The sequence below is a fragment of the Podarcis melisellensis genome, assembly GCF_964234715.1.
Source record: "Podarcis melisellensis genome assembly, chromosome: 2".
Taxonomy (NCBI): Eukaryota; Metazoa; Chordata; class Lepidosauria; order Squamata; family Lacertidae; genus Podarcis; species Podarcis melisellensis.
In genome coordinates, this window is record NC_138529.1 from 106,945,462 (window position 1) to 106,964,839 (window position 19,378).

At 46.3% G+C, this 19,378-nt stretch overlaps 2 protein-coding genes across 6 annotated transcripts in view; both read left to right on the forward strand.

Moving 5' to 3' along the window:
* Window positions 1-1,689: 1,689 nt before the first annotated feature.
* On the forward strand, window positions 1,690-11,176 carry LOC309364683 (cholinesterase-like). Of its 5 annotated transcripts, none has more exons than XM_081902443.1 (5): window positions 1,690-1,810; window positions 2,838-4,341; window positions 7,510-7,673; window positions 8,733-8,810; window positions 10,877-11,176. In XM_081902443.1, the coding sequence occupies exons 2-4, from the start codon at window positions 2,846-2,848 to the stop codon at window positions 8,777-8,779; spliced, it is 1,707 nt and encodes a 568-aa protein (XP_081758569.1). In that variant the 5' UTR covers window positions 1,690-1,810; window positions 2,838-2,845; the 3' UTR covers window positions 8,780-8,810; window positions 10,877-11,176. The 5 variants fall into 5 exon arrangements, with proteins under 5 accessions (XP_081758569.1, XP_081758568.1, XP_081758571.1 ...); XM_081902442.1 differs by having other exon boundaries at window positions 8,733-8,806; window positions 10,875-11,176; XM_081902445.1 differs by having other exon boundaries at window positions 8,736-8,810.
* Window positions 11,177-17,485: 6,309 nt separating this feature from the next.
* PPP1R18 (protein phosphatase 1 regulatory subunit 18) overlaps window positions 17,486-19,378 on the forward strand; it is a 43,204-nt gene continuing 41,311 nt past the window's right edge. The window contains exon 1 of the mRNA XM_081902283.1: window positions 17,486-19,081. The gene's annotated coding sequence lies outside the window, so the exon portion shown is untranslated. The remainder of the gene's footprint in view (window positions 19,082-19,378) is intronic.

Genomic DNA, 19,378 nt, shown 5'->3' on the forward strand with positions numbered 1-19,378 from the left:
CAAAGGCCAGGCAGAATAACTCTGTCTTACAGGCCCTGTGGAAAGAAATCAGATCCTGCAGGGCCCTGGTCTTATGAGACAGAGCGTTCCACCAGGCCGGAGCCAGTGTTGAAAAGGCCCTGGCTCTGGTTGAGGCTAATCTGACTTCCTTAGGGCCCGGGACCTCTAGGGTGTTGCTCCTTATGGACCTTAAGGTCATCCGCGGGGCATACCAGGAGAGGCAGTCCCGTAGGTACGAGGATCCTACCAGGAAAGAGTTTCAAACAAACGTGCTCTCCCAAGTCCACATTCCCAACATGTTTGCACTCCTGTGTCAGCAGTGTCTACACTGGCTTGGTCATGGCCACACAATGGAAGATGGCAGGATCCCCAAGAATATGCTCTATGGGGCTTCAGGTACCCCGACCATTGGCAGACTGACTGTGTTACAAAGATGTCTGCAAATGGCAACGTCAACACTGACATGTGGGAATCCCTTGCAGATGACCACAGTGCTTGGAGGCAGACAGGCAGGTCATGTATTCATAGCAATGGCCAGAGGAGAAATGACCTCTGGGAGGAGGGCAGAGAGAATAAAGGCCATGGTGCATCTGCAGGAGCATAACTGGACGCCTTCGTCTTTTCCAGCTGCAACAAATGTGTATCTCTCGTATTGGTCTCTGCAGCTACAGTAGGTGCTGCAACCTTCAAACAGTTTGACTTCACCCCAGAGGCTCACTCCTCCATCATCTCCTGAGACTGACAGGTGCCAAATTAGTGCATCATGGATCCTACCCATCTGGATACGCAGGAGTAAGTGGGTAGGTACTGGCAGCAACTGCCAGAGAGTAAGACACAGTGGCAGCCCTGCAGCGCTCTTGCATTGCAGTTGGGCAACAAAGGGGTATAAGAGGCTCTCTTGAGCTTCTCCCTGTCCTTCGTTCCAGGGTGGACCTAACAATGGCAGCAGTTCAAATGTTGTGAAAGAGACAATGAAAACAGTATGGAATAAAAGCAGCTTAGGCACTCCCATCAAATCTGGCATGGTGCTCAGTAATCATCATCATCTCCCCTCTGCTCAGTTCCAACACATATAAAAACACAAAAAACACCAGAGGAATGGCTTACGAAACCAATGGACTATGTTGAAATGGCTAAATTAATTGCCAAACTAAGAACTGCCAAACTACATGTATCACCCATACATGTAGGAATCAGGCAGGATTTGAAATATAAGCAGTTACTGGAAGATTTAATGATAGTAAAGTTTAGATAATAAATACATATGAATTGTAAAACAGCTAATAAAAAGAAGTAAAGTACAAACTTCAGGAAAGGAGGGGTAAATATCGCCAGATAGGAATATCGCCAGACAGGACACACACACACTAAAACATCAAACATTAAAAACTTCCCAATACACTCTTGCATCTTTGCACCTGCGTACAAAAGGATCTCATGCCTTGTGGCAGAGAACTCTTGCACATGAATTATTCTTATTCTTATTCTTATTCTTATTCTTATTCATTTGTACACCGCCCATCTGACTGGGTTTCCCCAGCCACTCTGGGCGGCTTCCAAGAAAGATTAAAAATACATTAAAATGTTATACATTAAAAACTTCCCTTTCTCAACCACCCCATTTCACCTAGTACAACCCCTTTCCAACATTTCATTTGTTCTGTAGTCTCCTCCCACTCTGTATATATAACTTGATGAATCACTGTTCTTGGAATCTTTGCAACCAGTCTCTCAAATCCCTTTCCAAGGGAGACACCGAACAAGCTGAGAAGGATAAAAAAATTAAACCCACCAGGAAAAAGACAGAGAGGTGAGTCTGTGCTGTCTTGGGAGATGCACACCTGCCTCAGGTGAGATATCTCACCTAGAGGATGTGGCACGGTTGGTCCATTTAGCTTAGTCTTGCCTAAGCTACATTGACAGGCAACAGCTGCCCAGGGTCTCTAACAGGAGTTCTTCCCAGGTCTACCTGAAGATGCTGGTGATTGAACCTTGGACCTCCTGCATGCAAAGCAGATGCTCTTATCATTGAGCTACAGCCCTTCCCTTAGTGTGGGTGGCAAGGAGAGGAAGCAGAGTTGGGGAGAAATAAAAGGGGATTGCAGAAAGGGAGATGGAGAGGCACCCTGCTTACTTTTGGCTCCAGCCCTGATCACTGCTGGTGGCCCCTAGAAGATTAAGGTAAAGGGGAACCCTGACCATTAGGTCCAGTCATGACTGACTTTGGGGTTGTGGCACTCATCTCACTAAATTTATTGGCCGAGGGAGCTGGCGTACAGCTTCCAAGTCATGTGGCCAGCATGACTAAGCCGCTTCTGGCAAACCAGAGCAGCGCACGGAAACTCCATTTACCTTCCCGACAGATTGGTACCTATTTATCTACTTGCACTTTGACGTGCTTTCGAACTGCTAGATTGGCAGGAGCAGGGACTGAGCAACGGGAGTTCACCCCATTGCGGGGATTTGAACCGCCGACCTTCTGATCGGAAAGTCCTAGGCTCTAACCCACAGCGCCACCTGTGTCCCCCCTAGAAGATTACCACTGAGGGAATGTGGCCCTCCAGAGGAAGAATAGGTTCCAACTCCCCTGCTCTTTACTTTCGAGCTAGTTGTCCTACAAAACCAAGATTAGGCTTTAAAATAAGAAATCCCACCTCGGCTATTCAGAGGTGTTATGGGAACACAAGTAGGAAGAGTGCTGTTGTGCTCGGATCCTGTTTTTGAGCTTCCCATGGGCATCCTGATCTAGATGGGCCAATCGACTGATCCAACAGGACTCTTCTTCTGAAATAGCGTGTTCTGTGTATTCTGCAATTTCTGGGACGTTTCCCTTTCAGCTGCTGCAATGGCCCCCCATCTTCTTCCTTGGCTCTTGTGCCTCATCCTTTTGCTGGTGGAATCGAACTCTGGCGCTGAAGATGACTTGGTGGTGATGACCAGCAGTGGTTCAGTCCGGGGGAAACGTCTCCCATCTAGCTCTGGCAACGTCACGGCCTTTTTAGGCATCCCCTATGCTGAGCCCCCTGTAGGCAAGCTGCGCTTCCAGAAGCCCGTTCCTCGTCAGCCATGGAGCCAGGTCTTGGAGGCCACCAACTTCAGCAATTCCTGCCCCCAGATACTTATTTCTGGCCCTCCGGATGCCGAAACATGGATGGCCAACACGCCCCTCTCAGAGGACTGTCTCTACCTCAACGTCTGGGTGCCCCATCCTCGGCCCTCCAAGCCAGCCGCTGTCCTTGTCTGGATCTATGGCGGGGCCTATTTTATTGGCACAAGCTCCCTAGTGATATACAATGCGGAATTCCTAGCTGCTGCAGAGAATGTCATTGTGGTCTCCATGAATTACCGCCTGGGGCCTCTAGGTTTCCTTTCGTTGCCACCGGCTGTCCCAGGGAACATGGGCCTGATGGACCAGCAACTTGCCATGTCTTGGGTGAAGCAAAATGCAGCTGCCTTCGGTGGAGACCCTACTCGGATAACCATTTTTGGCGTGAGTGCAGGAGGAGCCTCTGTTGCATTTCACCTCCTCTCACCAGGGAGCCAGCCCCTTTTCCATCGTGCTGTGCTAGAGAGTGGAGCTTCCATCACGGCCTGGGCTTGGCTGAATCCTGAGGAGGCCAGGAGAAGAAGTCAGAAGCTGGCCAAGAAGATGGGCTGTGCTCAAGAAGAGGTCCCTGCTTTGGTGAGTTGCTTGCAGGGAAAGAACGCATCAGAGTTCCAAACCGCCCAGTTCCTTGTTGTGGACCCCACAATGGTTCTGAATCCACCCTTTGCACCGACAACGGATGGGGAGTTCCTCACCGACGAGCCACGGAAACTTCTAGAATCCAAGAACTTCACGGCTAAGCCTATCGTGATCGGTACCACCTCCGACGAAGGGTCTGTCTTCGTATTATATGCAAGCCTCTTTTTGAACACAACCAAAGACTGCCTTTTGACCCAGGAGCAACTGTTGAAGGGGCTGCAAATCACCGTCCGCAACGCTACCAGCGACTTCATCAAAGCTGCAGCTGAGAGATACAGTCAGGCAGAACCTGAAGGCCCAGCAAGGTACCGTTCAGCCATGGTGAAAGCCTGCGGCGATTACCTTTTCGTCTGCCCAGTCACGGATGTCGCCACAGCAGTGACAGAGGCTGGAAGCCCCGTATACGTCTATACTTTCCGCCACCGCAGCACTGGCTCTGTTTGGCCTGAATGGCTGGGGGCCAGCCACGGAGCTGAGGTCCCGTATGTTTTCGGAACTTTGACGCTGTTGAAAGGAACCAAGGAAAAGCACACAAAGGCAGAGTTGGAGCTTATCTCCCGTGTCATGCGGTACTGGGCGGAGTTTGCCCGAAGCGGGTAAGAGAACTTTTTGGTTTCTCCTTTCAATCACCCTTGCCTCAACAGCACAAAGACAGTCACTTCTCTATGAGTACGACAACTTAGCCAAAAGACTTGTTTATTGCTTTGAGATTGAAAACATGAAACTTATGGGTAACCCACAACTTGTACGCATTCCATACCCTCCAACATTTCTCCGATGAAAAGAGGAGCTTCCTATTCCATAATAATAATTTTATTATTTAGATCCCGCCCATCTGAGTGGGTTGCCCCAGACACTCTGGCGGGCTTCCAACATACAGTGGTACTCGGGTTAAGTATTTAATTCATTCCGGAGGTCCATTCTTAACCTGAAACTGTTCTTAGCCTGAAGCACCACTTTAGCTAATGGGGCCTCCCGCTGCTGCCTCGCCGCTGCAGCATGATTTCTGTTTTCATCCTGAAGCAAAGTTCCTAATCCGAGGTAATATTTCTGAGTTAGCGGAGTCTGTAACCTGAAGCATATGTAACCCGAGGTACCACTGTATATAAAAAACGTAGTAAACCATTAAGCATGTAAAATCTTCCCTACGCAGAGCTGCCTTCAGATGTCTTCTAAAGGTTGTATAGTTCAGGGGTCAGCAACCTTTTACAGCCGTGGGCTGGTCCACCGTCCCTCAGACCTTGTGGTGGGCCGGACTATATTTTGAAGGGCGGAAATGAACAAATTCCTATGCCCCACAAATAACCCAGAGGTGCATTTTAAATAAAAGCAGACATTCTACTCATGTAAGAACACCAGGCAGGCCCCACAAATAACCCAGAGATGCATTTTAAATAAAAGGACACATTTTACTCATGTAAAAACACGCTGATTCCCAGACCATCCGCGGGCTGAATTGAGAAAGCAATTGGGCCTCATCCAGCCTCCGGTCCTTAGGTTGCTTACCCCTGGTATAGTTACTTATCTCCTTGGCTTGAGAGGTGACATAACTCCACACCCTCCAAAATTTCTCCCATGAAAATAAGGATGTCGTAACAAAAAGCAGGACATTATGAGGTCACATCAGAAACTGGGATGGCTTCTGTAAATCTGGGACTCTCCCTGGAAAACAGGGACACTAATGCCAGAGAGTCTCACATTCAGCTTTACACTTTTGGCAAAAAAACCCAAAAAATTAAAAGGGGGTGGGTGTCCAGGAAAAAATACTTTGTCAACCCCTCCCGCCACTGAACCCAATGTTTTGGCTATGGTTTGGGCAATGGTAAGTTGAGGGTGGCCTGTATAAAAGCCAAGCTCAAACTAAGATAAGGAAGCATTTCTGATATTCTCAGTGTTCAAAATTTTAGCTGATATCATAATTTGTGTGCATGCTAATTATAAATAATGTCATTATCTCAGCCGCTCTGGATCTAGCTTGCATTTCTCTATACTAAGGTAGCTATACTACGTATTCTACTATAACCCCACACTTCTTTCTCCTGTGGGTTGAGGCAGGTGCTCGCTAATAGCTAATCACGATAAGCTGGCAAAGCCTCCGGAAGCTGCTATGCACTGATAACACTGGTTGCAAGAAGGGTTGTTTGTGCAAGTGCAGAGTTGCACAATTAACAGGCACTGCATTGCGTTTTTGTTGGGGATAGTGAGCAACTGATTAGTGTGAAAGCAGAGTGTTTTGCAATTTTGTACAAAGTACACGCACGCAAGCATACACACACACAGAGTTAGCTATAATGCAATTGCATTACAGTGGTACCTTGGTTTTTGTACGGCTTAGTTCACGAGCAACTTGGAATGCAAACTCTGCAAAACCGGAAGGAGGTGTTCCGGTTTTCGAACTTTTTTGGGAAGCCGAATGTGCTCTGTTTTGAGTCCCCCTGTGTTTCCTGTTGCATTGCTAATTTGCGTCCCCCCATTGTAATTCAAGCCTTCTGTTTCCAACTGCAGTGTTCTGAGGTGATATTTGGAGATTGAGACTTTTTCAGTTAATTTGTTTTTGTGACTGTGTGGATCCCAGTTCAGCTACTGATTGGTTGGTTGGTTGGTTGGTTGGTTGGTTGGTTGGTTGGTTGATTGAATGATTGATTGTGTGACTGTGGAAATGGATAAAAGCCCCCCATCCAAACAATGACTATCATCAGTGCAGGTAAGAAAGAAAATTATTTTTTAATTTTATCATTTACAATACTGTTTTATTTCTTTTATACAGTAGTACAGTGCATTGTTTATTGCTTTCACTTTATGGATCAAGTGGTCTCGTAACATAGTAAAATTCATGTTAAACTGCTGTTTTAGGGATTGTTTTTAAAAGTCTGGAACAGATTAATCTGTTTTGCATTATTTTCTATGGGAAAACACGCCTTGGTTTAGGAACGCTTTGGTTTGGGAACAGATTTCCAGAACGGATTATGTTTGAGAACCAAGGTATAGTTTTGAGATCTGGTTCTCACAAATCTGGAAATTAATATTTTAATGGACAAGCTGACAACTTGTGTACGGGAGAGTCAAACGGACTCTCTCTAGCCTGGTTAGTCTAAAATTTAAAAAAAGGAAATTGGATTAACAGAATGAGAAATAGTACTCCTATCTAGTATCAAAAATAGCCAATATTTTGGACTTTCTGAAATATTAGGACTTTCGTCCCATCCTGAGTTTCACAGCATACTCTTTGTATATACCAGATTTCTCAGAAAGTGCACAAATCTGTCTCTTATTATGGAATCACAGTTCCCTTGGTCTCTGCGGTCTGTAAAAAGGAAACGGTTGCTCTTTTAACTGGAAATCATCTTTCTTCCTCCTCTACATGCTTTTGTCAAATCACAGCCATGTTAGTCTTTGGCTCAATGAGCTCTAACCCAAGTTTAGAATATATAGATGGCGATGATGAAAATGGGAGGCATGTTATCCCTCCCAAAAGAAAGGGCAACATTACACTAGCTTAATTATGAACATGAGTCAAGTATTTCACTGATACTCAACATGGTGGTTTCGGAAACTCTGTCAGATGGGCAAGGTACAAGTAATAAATATTATTATTATTATTATTATTATTATTATTATTATTATTATTATTATTATTATTTATTACTATTATTATTAGCACTCCACACATGTCTAACACTGTTTTAAGAAAGCAGAGTGGTGTATTGTGTGCCTCACACAGGACCAGTGCTATTTGAACAATGATTTATTTGCTTCCCACTCAGCAATCCGACTCCTTCCGATGTCAACGAAACAAAATGGCCCGTCTACGACCCAGCACAGCAGAACTTCTTCGTCCTCAGCACGGACCCACCCCATGTGATGGAGCCATCGCCGGCTCAGCAGTGCAGTTTTTGGAAAACACTCCCATCAGGGGCATCAAAGCCAGGTAAGTGGAAAGGGGGAACAGACAGGGCCAAATGCTTTCCTTGCAATGGTCACCTGTCATGGATGCTTTAGCTGAGATTCCTGTATTGCAGGGGATTGGACTAGATGACCCATGGGTCTCTTCCAACTCTGTAATATGAATAAATGTCCCCCACCACCCTTCAGGCATGGCTTTCTCCAATTAAAACACAGTGATCTGGGTTTTACATGAACAAATTTCTCACTCGCGCACATATTCGCTTGGGGAGCTCATTCTCACCTAAGATATCTCTTGAAGGTCTTTTGTTTAGGCTGACAGGCTTATTCAATTGCTTGCCGTCATTTTTATATTTATTTTGCATTGCTTTATGTGCATTTTATTGTATTTCATCATCATTTATACCCCACCCGTCTGGCTGGGTTTCCCCAGCCACTCTGGGTGTCTTCCAACAAAATATTAAAAATAGGATAAAACATCAGACATTAAAAACTTCCCTAAACAGGGCTGCCTTCAGATGTCTTCTAAAAGTCAGAGAGTTGTTTATTCCTTGACATCTGATGGGAGGGCGTTCCACAGGGAGGGCGCCACTACCGAGAAGGCCCTCTGCCTGGTTCCCTGTAACCTCACTTCTCGCAGTGAGGGAACCGCCAGAAGGCCCTCAGAGCTGAACCTCACTGTCTGAACTCATATGGGTGAGTGAAATCTAAATATTTTTGTAAATAAAATAAAAAATAGATCAGAAGCTCAGTGTGGTGGTGGTAGCCCAGGAGAAGGGAAATTCTCTGAGGCAGCCCTAAGTGTGTTTGCATCTGGCACCTTCATTGCCTAGTTTTTTGTCATGTGCTGAAGACATAACTTTTTATGCTGGTCTTAGACACCTGGGAGATATATTCTTATGTCCTTATTTTTAGCATCCACCATATACTTACGACTTTAATGGTTGAAAGCATTTTTATATTTCATTGCTGTAACCCACCCTGGGATCTTACAGGGAAGGGTTGGTAAGAAATCAAAATACTACTACTACTAATAATAATAAGTTCATTTCCTCCTTCATTTGCCATTAAAAAAAAATCCAAGAAGATGTCTTATCCACACAGGAATATGAAAGGAAGGAGGAGCTGTGAATTAAGAGAAATGTTTTTTTTTCACAGGTAAGTATCAGTAAGGATGGAGAGTGGGAGTTGGGAGAAAGTAGTCCAATGGGACCAGTATAATTTTTTTGGTGGAATACAATTTTCTCCAGCCAAAATTAAGCATTTAAAAGATCCATTTGATAAGATGTGATTGGGGAGCAATTTAAGCATCTGCTCCTGGAAATAATGGGGATTAAAAAGTGGTTAATTTGGGTTGGATTGTGGTTTATATTTACTTCAGTTTATGCCACCACACTGTCCCATTGGATTCAAGGGACCCGATACTATTTTTACATTGGCAGTTAGTTCTACGCAGAGAAGACCTGTTGAATTGAATGGAAATTACTAACTTAGGTTCCTTAAACTTCAACGGGCCTACCCTGAGGAAGACTTGGTTGAATACAACTAAGTCAACATAACAGCGCTTACACCCTCCCAGTCCTTACTGAAGACTGGTTACTGCACCACTGGCACCTGAGCACCCTTTGGAGACGACAGGCAGGTTATAAATGTGAAATAATCACAATACATTGTGAACTGAAATAGGAGTGTAGCGCAAAGGAGAACATTTTTCCTCCATAATTCTTTTTTTATATATATGGAGAAATCGTCATTTTCTTGACTGAAAATATTTGGACCCTCTCAGTCACCAGGTTTTCCTCTTTTCAAACATTATAAAAATATGAAATCGTTGATATGAAACACACCAACATTTAAACCTAGGATGGAGAACATGTGACCTGTTACCCCCAGTGAGCATAGTCAATAGTCAGGATTGACTCTAGTTCAGCAACATCTGGAGGGCCACATGTTCCCCACCCCTGATTTAGGCCCCATCTGTGGTCTAAACCACTGAGCTTAGGGCTTGCCGATCGGAAGGTCGGCAGTTCAAATCCCCGCAACGGGGTGAGCTCCCATTGTTCGGTCCCTGCTCCTGCCAACCTAGCAGTTCTAAAGCACGTCAAAGTGCAAGTAGATAAATAGGTACCACTCCGGCGGGAAGGTAAATGGCGTATCCGTACGCTGCTCTTGTTTCGCCACATGACCCGGAAAAACTCTGTGGACAAACATCGGCTCCATCAGCCAGTAAAGCGAGATGAGCGCCGCAACCCCAGAGTTAAGACTGGACTTAACTTTCAGGGGTCCTTTACCTTTACACAAGGCATGTAATGCAGTATCTGATACCACTTCAAACAGCCATGGCTCCCCCCACCCCAAAGAATCCTGGGCGATGTAGTTTGCTAAGGACGTTAAGAGTTATTAAGAGACCCCTATTCCCCTCTCAGAGCTACACTTCCCAGAGTTCCCTGGGAAGGGAGCAGGATTGTTAAATGACTTTGAGAAGTGTAGCCCTGTGAGGGAATATGGGGTCTCCTCTCACAACCCGTAACAGACGGCATAATAAAGTGTATTAAGTGTATAAAGTGGTACGATCCTGCTTTCAATGTATATTGCAGATGAGGCCTTATGCAGATAAAAGAGTCGGCAGTTTGGTTGAGGAACAAAACTTAGGAAAATATCCCGTTGATAGCTAAAGGGGAGGAGAAACCCACTTTTCCAGTTTTTCATGTAAAATCTCCAAGGCCCAGGGAACTGGCAACTATAAACAAGGGGGAGAGTTCTAGACATGAGGCACCCTGACTAAAAAGGCACTGTCTCTTGTTGGCTTGCAACCAACCTTCAAAGGTAGGGACATTGAATGGAGCCTCTGAAGAAGGCTTTAACAACTGGGCAGGTACATATGGAAGCAGGCTGTCAGGAACCCAGTTCCAAGCTGTTTAACCCAGGGGTAGAAAACCTATGGCCCTCCAGATGTTGCTAATTTACAGGTCCCATAAACTCTGACCATTGGCCATGTTGGCTGAGGCTCATGGGAGTTTTGTAGTCCAATAACCTCAGGAGAGCCACAGGTTCTCAACCACTGGTTGGCAGGGTCAGACCAAAACCAGTACACCCTCAGAAATGTCATTACCTGCACATGTGGTTTTGGGGAAGGTCTTCCAGGACACCCATTCACAACCACACTGAGCTATCCTCCACCAGTAAAAAGAGCTCCCGCTAACACCAAATGCTTTGTGTCCCGCAGAGATGTCTGAAAAGATGCAGAAGAACCTATTATGTGGAATTATAAAGCTTCATTTTCGCAGAAAGGGCTTGCTACTGCCTTGCAAAGACCTGCCTGAAAGCCAAGGTTGATTCTCCAAGGGCCGCAACTCTTCGAGATGAAGCAGAATTATAGTGATAATTGATACCTCTGTTTTCTTTTTGTGAACTACTAGGCATCCCCCAACTCAGCCCTCCAGATGTTTTGGGACTACAACTCCCATCATCCCTAGCTAACAGGACCAGTGGTCAGGGATGATGGGAATTGTAGTCCAAAAACATCTGGAGGACGTTTTTGCAATAACTTTTATCTATTCTTATCTATTCTTTTATGCAATAAATAAATCTTTGGAAAGCATTTTCCCAGCTTCGTATCCTTGCCTCTGCATTACAGCAACAAAGGTCAGCAATATAAATTGAAATTTTGTATGGAAACGGGTGTGAAAAGTTTAGCTTTAGTGGGGATATTCACGTTCTGCACAAAGGCCAAAGTTCAGAACCTCATATAGAGTTCGAGCTCAACAACACCTGGAGGGCCATACAGTCCCCTTTCCAAATTTATAATTACATTTTTACCAGCTAGATTTATTATTACATTTATATCCCGTTTTCCGCCAAAAATTTCAAAGTGATCTGCATGGTTCTCCCCTTCTGCATATTTTCCCCTTAACAACCCTGTGAGGCTGAGAAGTAGTGACTGGCCCAAGGCCACTCAGTAAGCTTTATGGCCAAGTGGGGTCTTGAACTCCGGTCTACTGGGTCTTGGGTTGCATTAAATGCAGCCAGTACAAGCATGGTATGTGTCAGTTATTTGGTTATTATAAAAGAAGAATTCATTATAAAAGAAGAATTCATTGGATCCCTAAAAGAGAGCCCCAGCAGAAGTTTCGAAACACAAAACATGCAGCAAAGAAAAGTGTGGGAATATGGGTGTTATGGGATTAGGGGGGCTACTCGTGCATAAGCGTTTAAGCCCTCCAGGCTCTGCAAATCAGTTTCTAAACTCTCCCAGTCCGCGGAGCCATGGGTGCATGGCTACCTCAATCGCTGGCAGAATCCGTCAGTGGGCGCTTCCGGAATTTACGCCAACATAAGAGTTCCTTAACGGAAACTCTCCTTCTGGATTCTCTGCGTGACAGTTTCCTGCGCGGAGTAGGCGTCCCCAGCGGAGGTCCTGAGACCTCCCCACTGTGCTCACTGGAAGTATCTTGGAGCCATTCCTCCGACTGAGTTTCTGCAGGAACTCTTCCTCTCCCCCTGCTGGTTCCTTCCTCAGCATCTGAGGGTCTCCTAGCCTCCTTGAGCCCTTCCACCACCTGACTCTCCGATGGCAGTTCCCTGACAATGGGCTACTAAATATCCTGTTTTAAGTTGTTTACAACACTTCCCCTTTCCACCCTCTTAGCATAGAATAGACCACAGAGTTGGGTATGTTAAAATGGTTTTTACTTACAAACTTTCCAAAGGTCAGATTCATGCATTTTTCCATGCCACAGCAAGAAAACACAGACAGACATTTTGGGTTACAAAATATAGTAAAACGTTTCTGAACAAGTGGTCTGAGCTTGGAGCGATCAAGCTCACACACATCCTATCTGGACAAGTTCACATGTTGGAAGAAGACAAACAGTAGAAAGAAAGCGAACAAAGAACCTTCCTAACCGTTTGCCACCAGATGTGAGGGGACAGAACCTGGCTGAGTCTACAGAAAAAGCTTACTCTATGGTCTTAGCCCTTTCATCCATTAACTAGAGCTAAGCATGCTGTTTTATATGAGGCTGTAATTATATCCCACAGCTTTAGTAAGAGAGGCCAGGGGCAAGCAATCAGCAATATTCTCTCCTTCAAAATGAATGGGGTGGTGTGAGAGCAGTACCACAGCCTTGAGTGTGCACACTTATCCCAGTATTGTCCATGCTCAGAATTTTTGTAGAGTTTGTTTTAAAAAAAGTGGGACAAACTGAAGTGCAGAGTACAGTGGTACCTTGGTTCTCAAATTTAATTCATTCCTGAAGTCTGTTCCCAAACCAAAGCTTTCCAAAACCAAGGCATGCTTTCCCATTGAAAGTAATGCAAAATGGATTAATCCATCCCAGACTTTTAAAAACAACCCCTAAAAGAGCAATTTAACATGAATTTTACTATCTAACGAGACCATTGATCCATAAAATGAAAGCAATAAATGTACTGCAGTCACACAATCAATCAATCAATCAATCAATCAGCAGCTGAACTGGATTCCACACAGTCACAAAAACAAAACAAAACAAAAAGAGCCGCAAAAACAAAATTAAAAAACAAAATAGCAAAAACAGACAGACCTCAGTGTAACACTCAAAATGGAAGTGTGGCACTCAAAACGCAGCACGTTCGGCTTCCCAAAAAAGTTTGCAAGCCGGAACACTTACTTCCGGGTTTGTAGTGTTTGGCTTCCAAGTTGTTTGATTACCAAGGCGTTTGAAAACCAAGACACCACTGTACCTGAAATAGTCTCCTATCACACCAAACCCTCTTTGCAAAGGAATCCCGAGGAGGCAGTAATATTGGGCAGACACTAGGTGGCACCATAATGCTAAGCATCAAGAGCAGAGACTTTTAACCCCAAAAGTTTGGTGTATGGGAGCCTCCAATGAAATATCTGGCCACAGAGATAGGTATACTGACACCCTGCAGCTGGTGTGTATATTTGCCTCTGAAGTTAGTACAGTAAGAAGTTGTTCTTGTCAGGAAGAAGAAAGAGTATTCTGGCACCTTAAAAAATAAACAGATTTTTTATTCTGTGAGCTAGAGGAGCTTGCTCATGCCAGTGTATTGTCTGTAGCAGACAGTTACACACAACACTGGGGCCAAAAGGCAGCACTGGGTCTTTGGAAACCAGAGTCACAGAAGAGGCTTGTTCACACAACACACTCTACACAGGTATACATGTGCAAGTGCTTATGTGAAAAAGATATACTCTAGTTGATTTGTACACCTCAACCATTGTCTGTACAGACTGTACACATGTGAAGCTCTGCGTGTACGGTAAATAACTATGAGTGTACAGCCATTTGTGTACACAGGCACACAGATTTTACCCTTGCTGAATGGAATGGGTGAACACCCTTAAAAAAGCTCCAGGTCCAGCTCTCACTGGTAATTTGTTGTTGTTGTTTAGTCGTTTAGTCATGTCCGACTATTCGTGACCCCATGGACCAGAGCACGCCAGGCACTCCTGTCTTCCACTGCCTCCCGCAGTTTGGTCACACTCATGTTGGTAGCTTCGACAACACTGTCCAACCATCTCGTCCTCTGTCGTCCCCTTCTCCTTGTGCCCTCCATCTTTCCCAACATCAGGGTCTTTTCCAGGGAGTCTTCTCTTCTCATGAGGTGGCCAAAGTAATTGAGCCTCAGCTTCAGGATCTGTCCTGCCAGTGAGCACTCAGGGCTAATTTCCTTAAGAATGGATGCGTTTGATCTTCTTGCAGTCCATGGGACTCTCAAGAGTCTCCTCCAGCACCATAATTCAAAAGCATCAATTCTTCGGCGATCAGCCTTCTTTATGGTCCAGCTCTCACTTCCATACGTCACTACTGGGAAAACCATAGCTTTAACTATACAGGCCGTTGTTGGCAAGGTGATTGCCAGTGGCGTAGCGTGGGGGGTGCAGGGGGGGCCGGCCGCACCGAGCGCAACATCTGGGGGTTAGGGTTAGGGGGCGCAAATCCACGGGTTAGGGGGCGCAAATCCACGGGTTAGGGGGCGCAAATTACTTGCCTTGCCCCGGGTGCTGACAACCCACGCTACGCCACTGGTGATGTCTCTGCTTTTTAAGATGCTGTCTAGGTTTGCCATTGCAAAAACAAATATGTGAAGTGTGAAAGCTCATTTTGTGGTCACGTGCCTTAAATCACAGCTTGCTTTGTAGCTCTGCTACAACAAACAAAAACATGGATTCAAAGCACGGATCCTCACAATTTTAATCAACCAAGCTCCCGCATTTATCATGCAAACCAGGGGTGCCCAAACTTTTTTCAAAGAGGGCCAGATTTGATGTAGTGAACACGCGTGAGGGCTGATCAAAGTTGTTGCACTTTTTTTAGGATTTTACCCCAGGACATATACTGCCGCGGGGACTGGATTAAATCACCCGGCAGCCTGGACTAGGCCGCAATACGGACTTTGGACATGCCTGATGTAAACCTACCTCACCATATATGTGTAGGACTGCACCAGGAACACAGCATTGTGATCCATGCACTGGAACCTCAAGACTAGATTACTGCAATGCATTCTGTGTGGGGCTACCCTTTGGCTGCAGCTGGTGCAAAACACTGAAGGTAGACGGTTGATTATCAACAGCCCACAACTCCAGTGCTCAAAAGTCTGCACAGCCTGACAAGACAGCTACTGGGCCAGGTTCAAGCTTCCTGTACTAATTTACAAGGCCCTTAATAATTTGGTCCTTGAGGATACATCAAAGACCACCTAATGCCGTATATAAAGGTACTGACCTTTAAAGCCCTAAACGGCCTTGGTCCAGTATATCTGAAGGAGCGTCTCCACCCCCATCATGCTACCCGGACACTGAGGTCCAGCACCGAGGGCCTTCTGGGGGTTCCCTCACTGTGAGAAGCCAAGTTACAGGGAACAAGGCAGAGGGCCTTCTCGGTAGTGGCGCCCACCCTGTGGAACGCCCTCCCCTCAGATGTCAAAGAGAACAAAAACGACCAGACTTTTAGAAGACATCTGAAGGCAGCCCTGTTTAGGGAAGCTTTTAATGTTTGATGTATTATAGTATTTTAATATTTTTTGGAAGCAGCCCAGAGTGGCTGGGGAAGTCCAGCCAGATGGGCGGGGTATAAATAATTTTATTATTATTATTATTATTATTATTATTATTATTATTATTATTATATCCCAGCCCGATCACTGAGATATTTGTCACTGTTAGTGGTCCCCAATGTCTGGGATGTATAGCTCATATTCTCCCCGAGCTGTGGGTGTAGTACTGTGGACCCAATTTCATGAAACTCCCTTCCGGCTGAGGTCTGGCAAGCTGTCACCCCTGTTGAACATCTGGCGCCTACTCAATACTTTTTAAAAATTCCAGCAGGCATGTTAATTGAAGCTTGGTTTTATCATTTTAACTGATTTTTACTTTTTTGTAATTTATCTTTGTAAACCGCTCGCTTAGGGACAGTGGTAGTTCAGCAGTATATAAATTCCTTAAAACATAAATTAATAAACAAATGGTGCTTTCTGAAGGGCTATGCCAGTGTTTCCCAAACATGGGTCTCCAGCTGTTTTCGGACTACAAGTCCCATCATCCCTGACCATTGGTCTTGCTTGCTAGCGATGATGGGAGTTGTAGTCCGAAAACAGCTGGGAAACGCTGACCTACGCAGATGAGTTAACTCACAGCTGACTCAGCAGGCTTGAACTCTGCACCCATCAGCTATGGGGCTGTGACTTCAGCTCTGCCTTCTCCAGGGGATGGCTGCACAAGGGAATTATCTGGATCCAATCCAGCAGCATCTGTGCCTGACACACACCTGACAGCTGTGGGGTATGTGGGCACCATTTGCAGGAAAGAACTTTGCAGGCCTAACTTGGGACCAGAATCTAACCCACAAGCTGGAGGTTCCCTACCGGTTACAAGCAGGTAATAGTAGCAGTAGTAGTAGTAGTAATAATAATTTATTTGTACCCCGCCAATCTGGCTGGGTTTCCCCAGCCACTCTGTGTGGCTTCCAACAAAAGATTAAAAATGCATTAAAATGTCAAACTTCCCTAAACAGGGCTGCCTTCAGATGTCTTCTAAAAGTCAGATATTTGTTTATCTCTTTGACTTCTGACGGGAGGGTGTTCCACAGGGTGGGCGCCACTACCGAGAAGGCCCTCTGCCTGGTTCCCTGTAACCTCACTTCTCGCAGTGAGGGAACCGCCAGAAGACCCTCGGTGCTGGACCTCATTGTCCGGGCTGAACGAGGGGGGTGGAGACACTCCTTCAGGTATACTGGACCGAGGCCATTTAGGGCTTTAAAGGTCAGCACCAACACTTTGAATTGTGCTCGGAAACGTACTGGGAGCCAATGTAGGTCTTTCAAGACCCACGCTACATGGTCTCGGTGGCAGGTAGCAGCGCTCCCAGCTTACGGACTGCACCGTGTAACAGGTGTCTGGCCCAGCAGCCTAAGGTGGACAAGCCACTAAAACAGGCATTCAGAATCCATTCATTTCATAAACCCTGCAGGGCTCAATCTCTGTGTTTGTGTATGTGTGCGTTTCTGTTTTGCCCAAGGGTCAGGGAGTGGGAGAGAGCTCTTTAGCATGCTGCTTTTAAAATAATTAAATTACCAACAAACTTGATGCTACGAATAGCAATGTCAGGTGCTGCGGGGGGGGGCGGGAGAAGGGGGTCTACTCGGAAGTAAATATGCGTCCAGGCGCAATTAGCGCCGATTTAAGTTGCACCAAGACTGCCTATGAACCTCACCAAAGATATGCAACGGATCGCTTCGTTGCAGAGGGAAGAGTTAGTGCACCGTGGAGGCTGGGAGGGTTCTATTCTACATGCGGGGGGGGGCGAGGAAAATGTGCTAGGGGGGCAAGGAAAGGAGCTGAGCTCTAACTATAGGCTCCCACGCTTGAGCAGGCCCGACTCCGTGGGGCGGACCACCCTCTACTGAAGGAGGAGGAGGAGGTTCCCATCCACGGCGTGGCCTCCGTGCTCCTGAACGGGAAATCTCTGCAGCCCAAGACTCTCCGCGAGGCAGCTCCTCCCTTCCTGCCTTGAGCCGCCGCCAGCCGCGCCCCCCTCCCCAGTTATCTGCTGCCTGCCAAGCCCCGCCCCTCTTCATTGTCCTCCCCTTTCTGTTTATACACAAAGACCCCCATCTTCTTTCCCCTTCCTCCATCCCTCGCTTTTTTCCTCTCTTTCCTTTTTTTTTATTAAATATTTTCTCTTCCCCTTCTTTTTTCCCACCCTTTCTTTTCTCTCTTTCTCCCCCGCCCTCCTGCCTTCCTGGGTTAAAGGATTTGAGCAATGGGTCTGGAGGTGGAGCTCGTCGGAGGATTAGAAGAAGCGGATGTGAGAAGAGATTGAGAGGGATTTTTCTCTCTCTCTTCTCTGCCTCGCTCTGTCGCTCCGATCCCGAAAACTTCTCGGAAAGAAGCGGAGGGAGGAGGAAAGAGGAGGGTTTGTTTTTTTCAAAAAAGGGAACTAACCAAACCCCCTTCCTCCCCTCCACCCAGCAACAATCCTGACTCAGACCCGCTTGGATCTGCCCTCCCTTCCCCTCGGCTTGGGGAAAAGAGGAAAAAAAGATCTGCTGCTGAAATCTACCGCCAAGCAGAGGACCAGCTCCGCCCGCGCCCAGCCACGCTCCCGGGGATCATGGGCCAAGCGAGGGATCCAGCCTGCCGCCTGCCCCACGCCTCCAGGACCTAGCTGGATTAAGGATCTCCTCGCGTGTTTTTGCGTATCGTCGGAATACGCTTTCCCCTCCGGCTCCTCTGAGCACTGGAGGTGGCTTTCCCCCCCCTCTTGGCGTCTTGAGGACAAGCCGCCGCTCCGGATCTGGGTTCTGATTTCGGAGCGGACGACCCTCCTGCCTTCTCGGACGCCTGGGTTCTAACGGAGCCGTGAAGAAATTCCACAGAAGGTGGAGCGGGGAAGAAGAAGAAGAAAGGATTCTTTTGATCTCGAAATTCACTGCTTTTCCCCTTCCAATTCTCGGGCACTTTGATTCTCTGCAGATACTGAAATACATTATCTCTACCGCTGTCTTAAAAAAAAAAGGCTCCTTTGATCTCTTGGTTCCTCACCGGACTCCTGGGTTCTGTCGACCTATTGGAACGCTCCACCATTTTAATTATTTATTTTTGATGTCTATAATCCTCTTTCCTCCCGAGCTCTCGGACTGCTGAATTCTTGGGATTTTCTGAATATTAAGAAATTCTTGTTCTACAGACATCCAGCCACCTCTCTCCATCCTTTTGGACTTCTGGGTTTCCAGCTTGAGATTTGAGCCCATCTCCACCCACCGCCTTGGGCTTTGTGCTGATTTCCTCATCAGGGATCCTGGCTTCCTGACCCAGTTAAGAACTTTTAAGAGGAGGAGCTGGGTACCAAAGTCAACTCGGCACCTCCATCGTTGCTGGATTTAAACTCCTGGAATCACTTGAAATTCTCGCATTCGGACTCTGGTAAATTCGATATTTAATTTTATCTCATTTCCACGCCGCCTCTTGCAGCCCCACAAACCCACTTTTCCTTTTCAGTCATCCACTGGGGGGGCATCCTGATCAGTTTCTGCCAACAGGCAGGAGAAATTTGAGCTGTTCAGGATTTATTTTATCCCAGGTATTTAATTACAACTTACTTCCTGTCGATAATATTAATCTCCCCCCTACCCCCCCCCCCGGGTCCTTGGTGACCTTCTGAACCCGAACCATTCTCCTCAGGTTCAGATGAAAAGAATTCCCTCCCCCACCCCCCAAATT

Excerpts from the sequence above, each read along its gene's own strand:
- LOC309364683 (XM_081902443.1), top strand. The coding sequence starts at position 2,846 with ATGGCCCCCCATCTTCTTCCTTGGCTCTTGTGCCTCATCCTTTTGCTG. Across the intron at positions 4,342-7,509 it reads GCGGAGTTTGCCCGAAGCGG|CAATCCGACTCCTTCCGATG; the intron begins GTAAGAGAACTT and ends CTTCCCACTCAG. Across the intron at positions 7,674-8,732 it reads ATCAGGGGCATCAAAGCCAG|AAGATGTCTTATCCACACAG; the intron begins GTAAGTGGAAAG and ends AAAAAATCCAAG.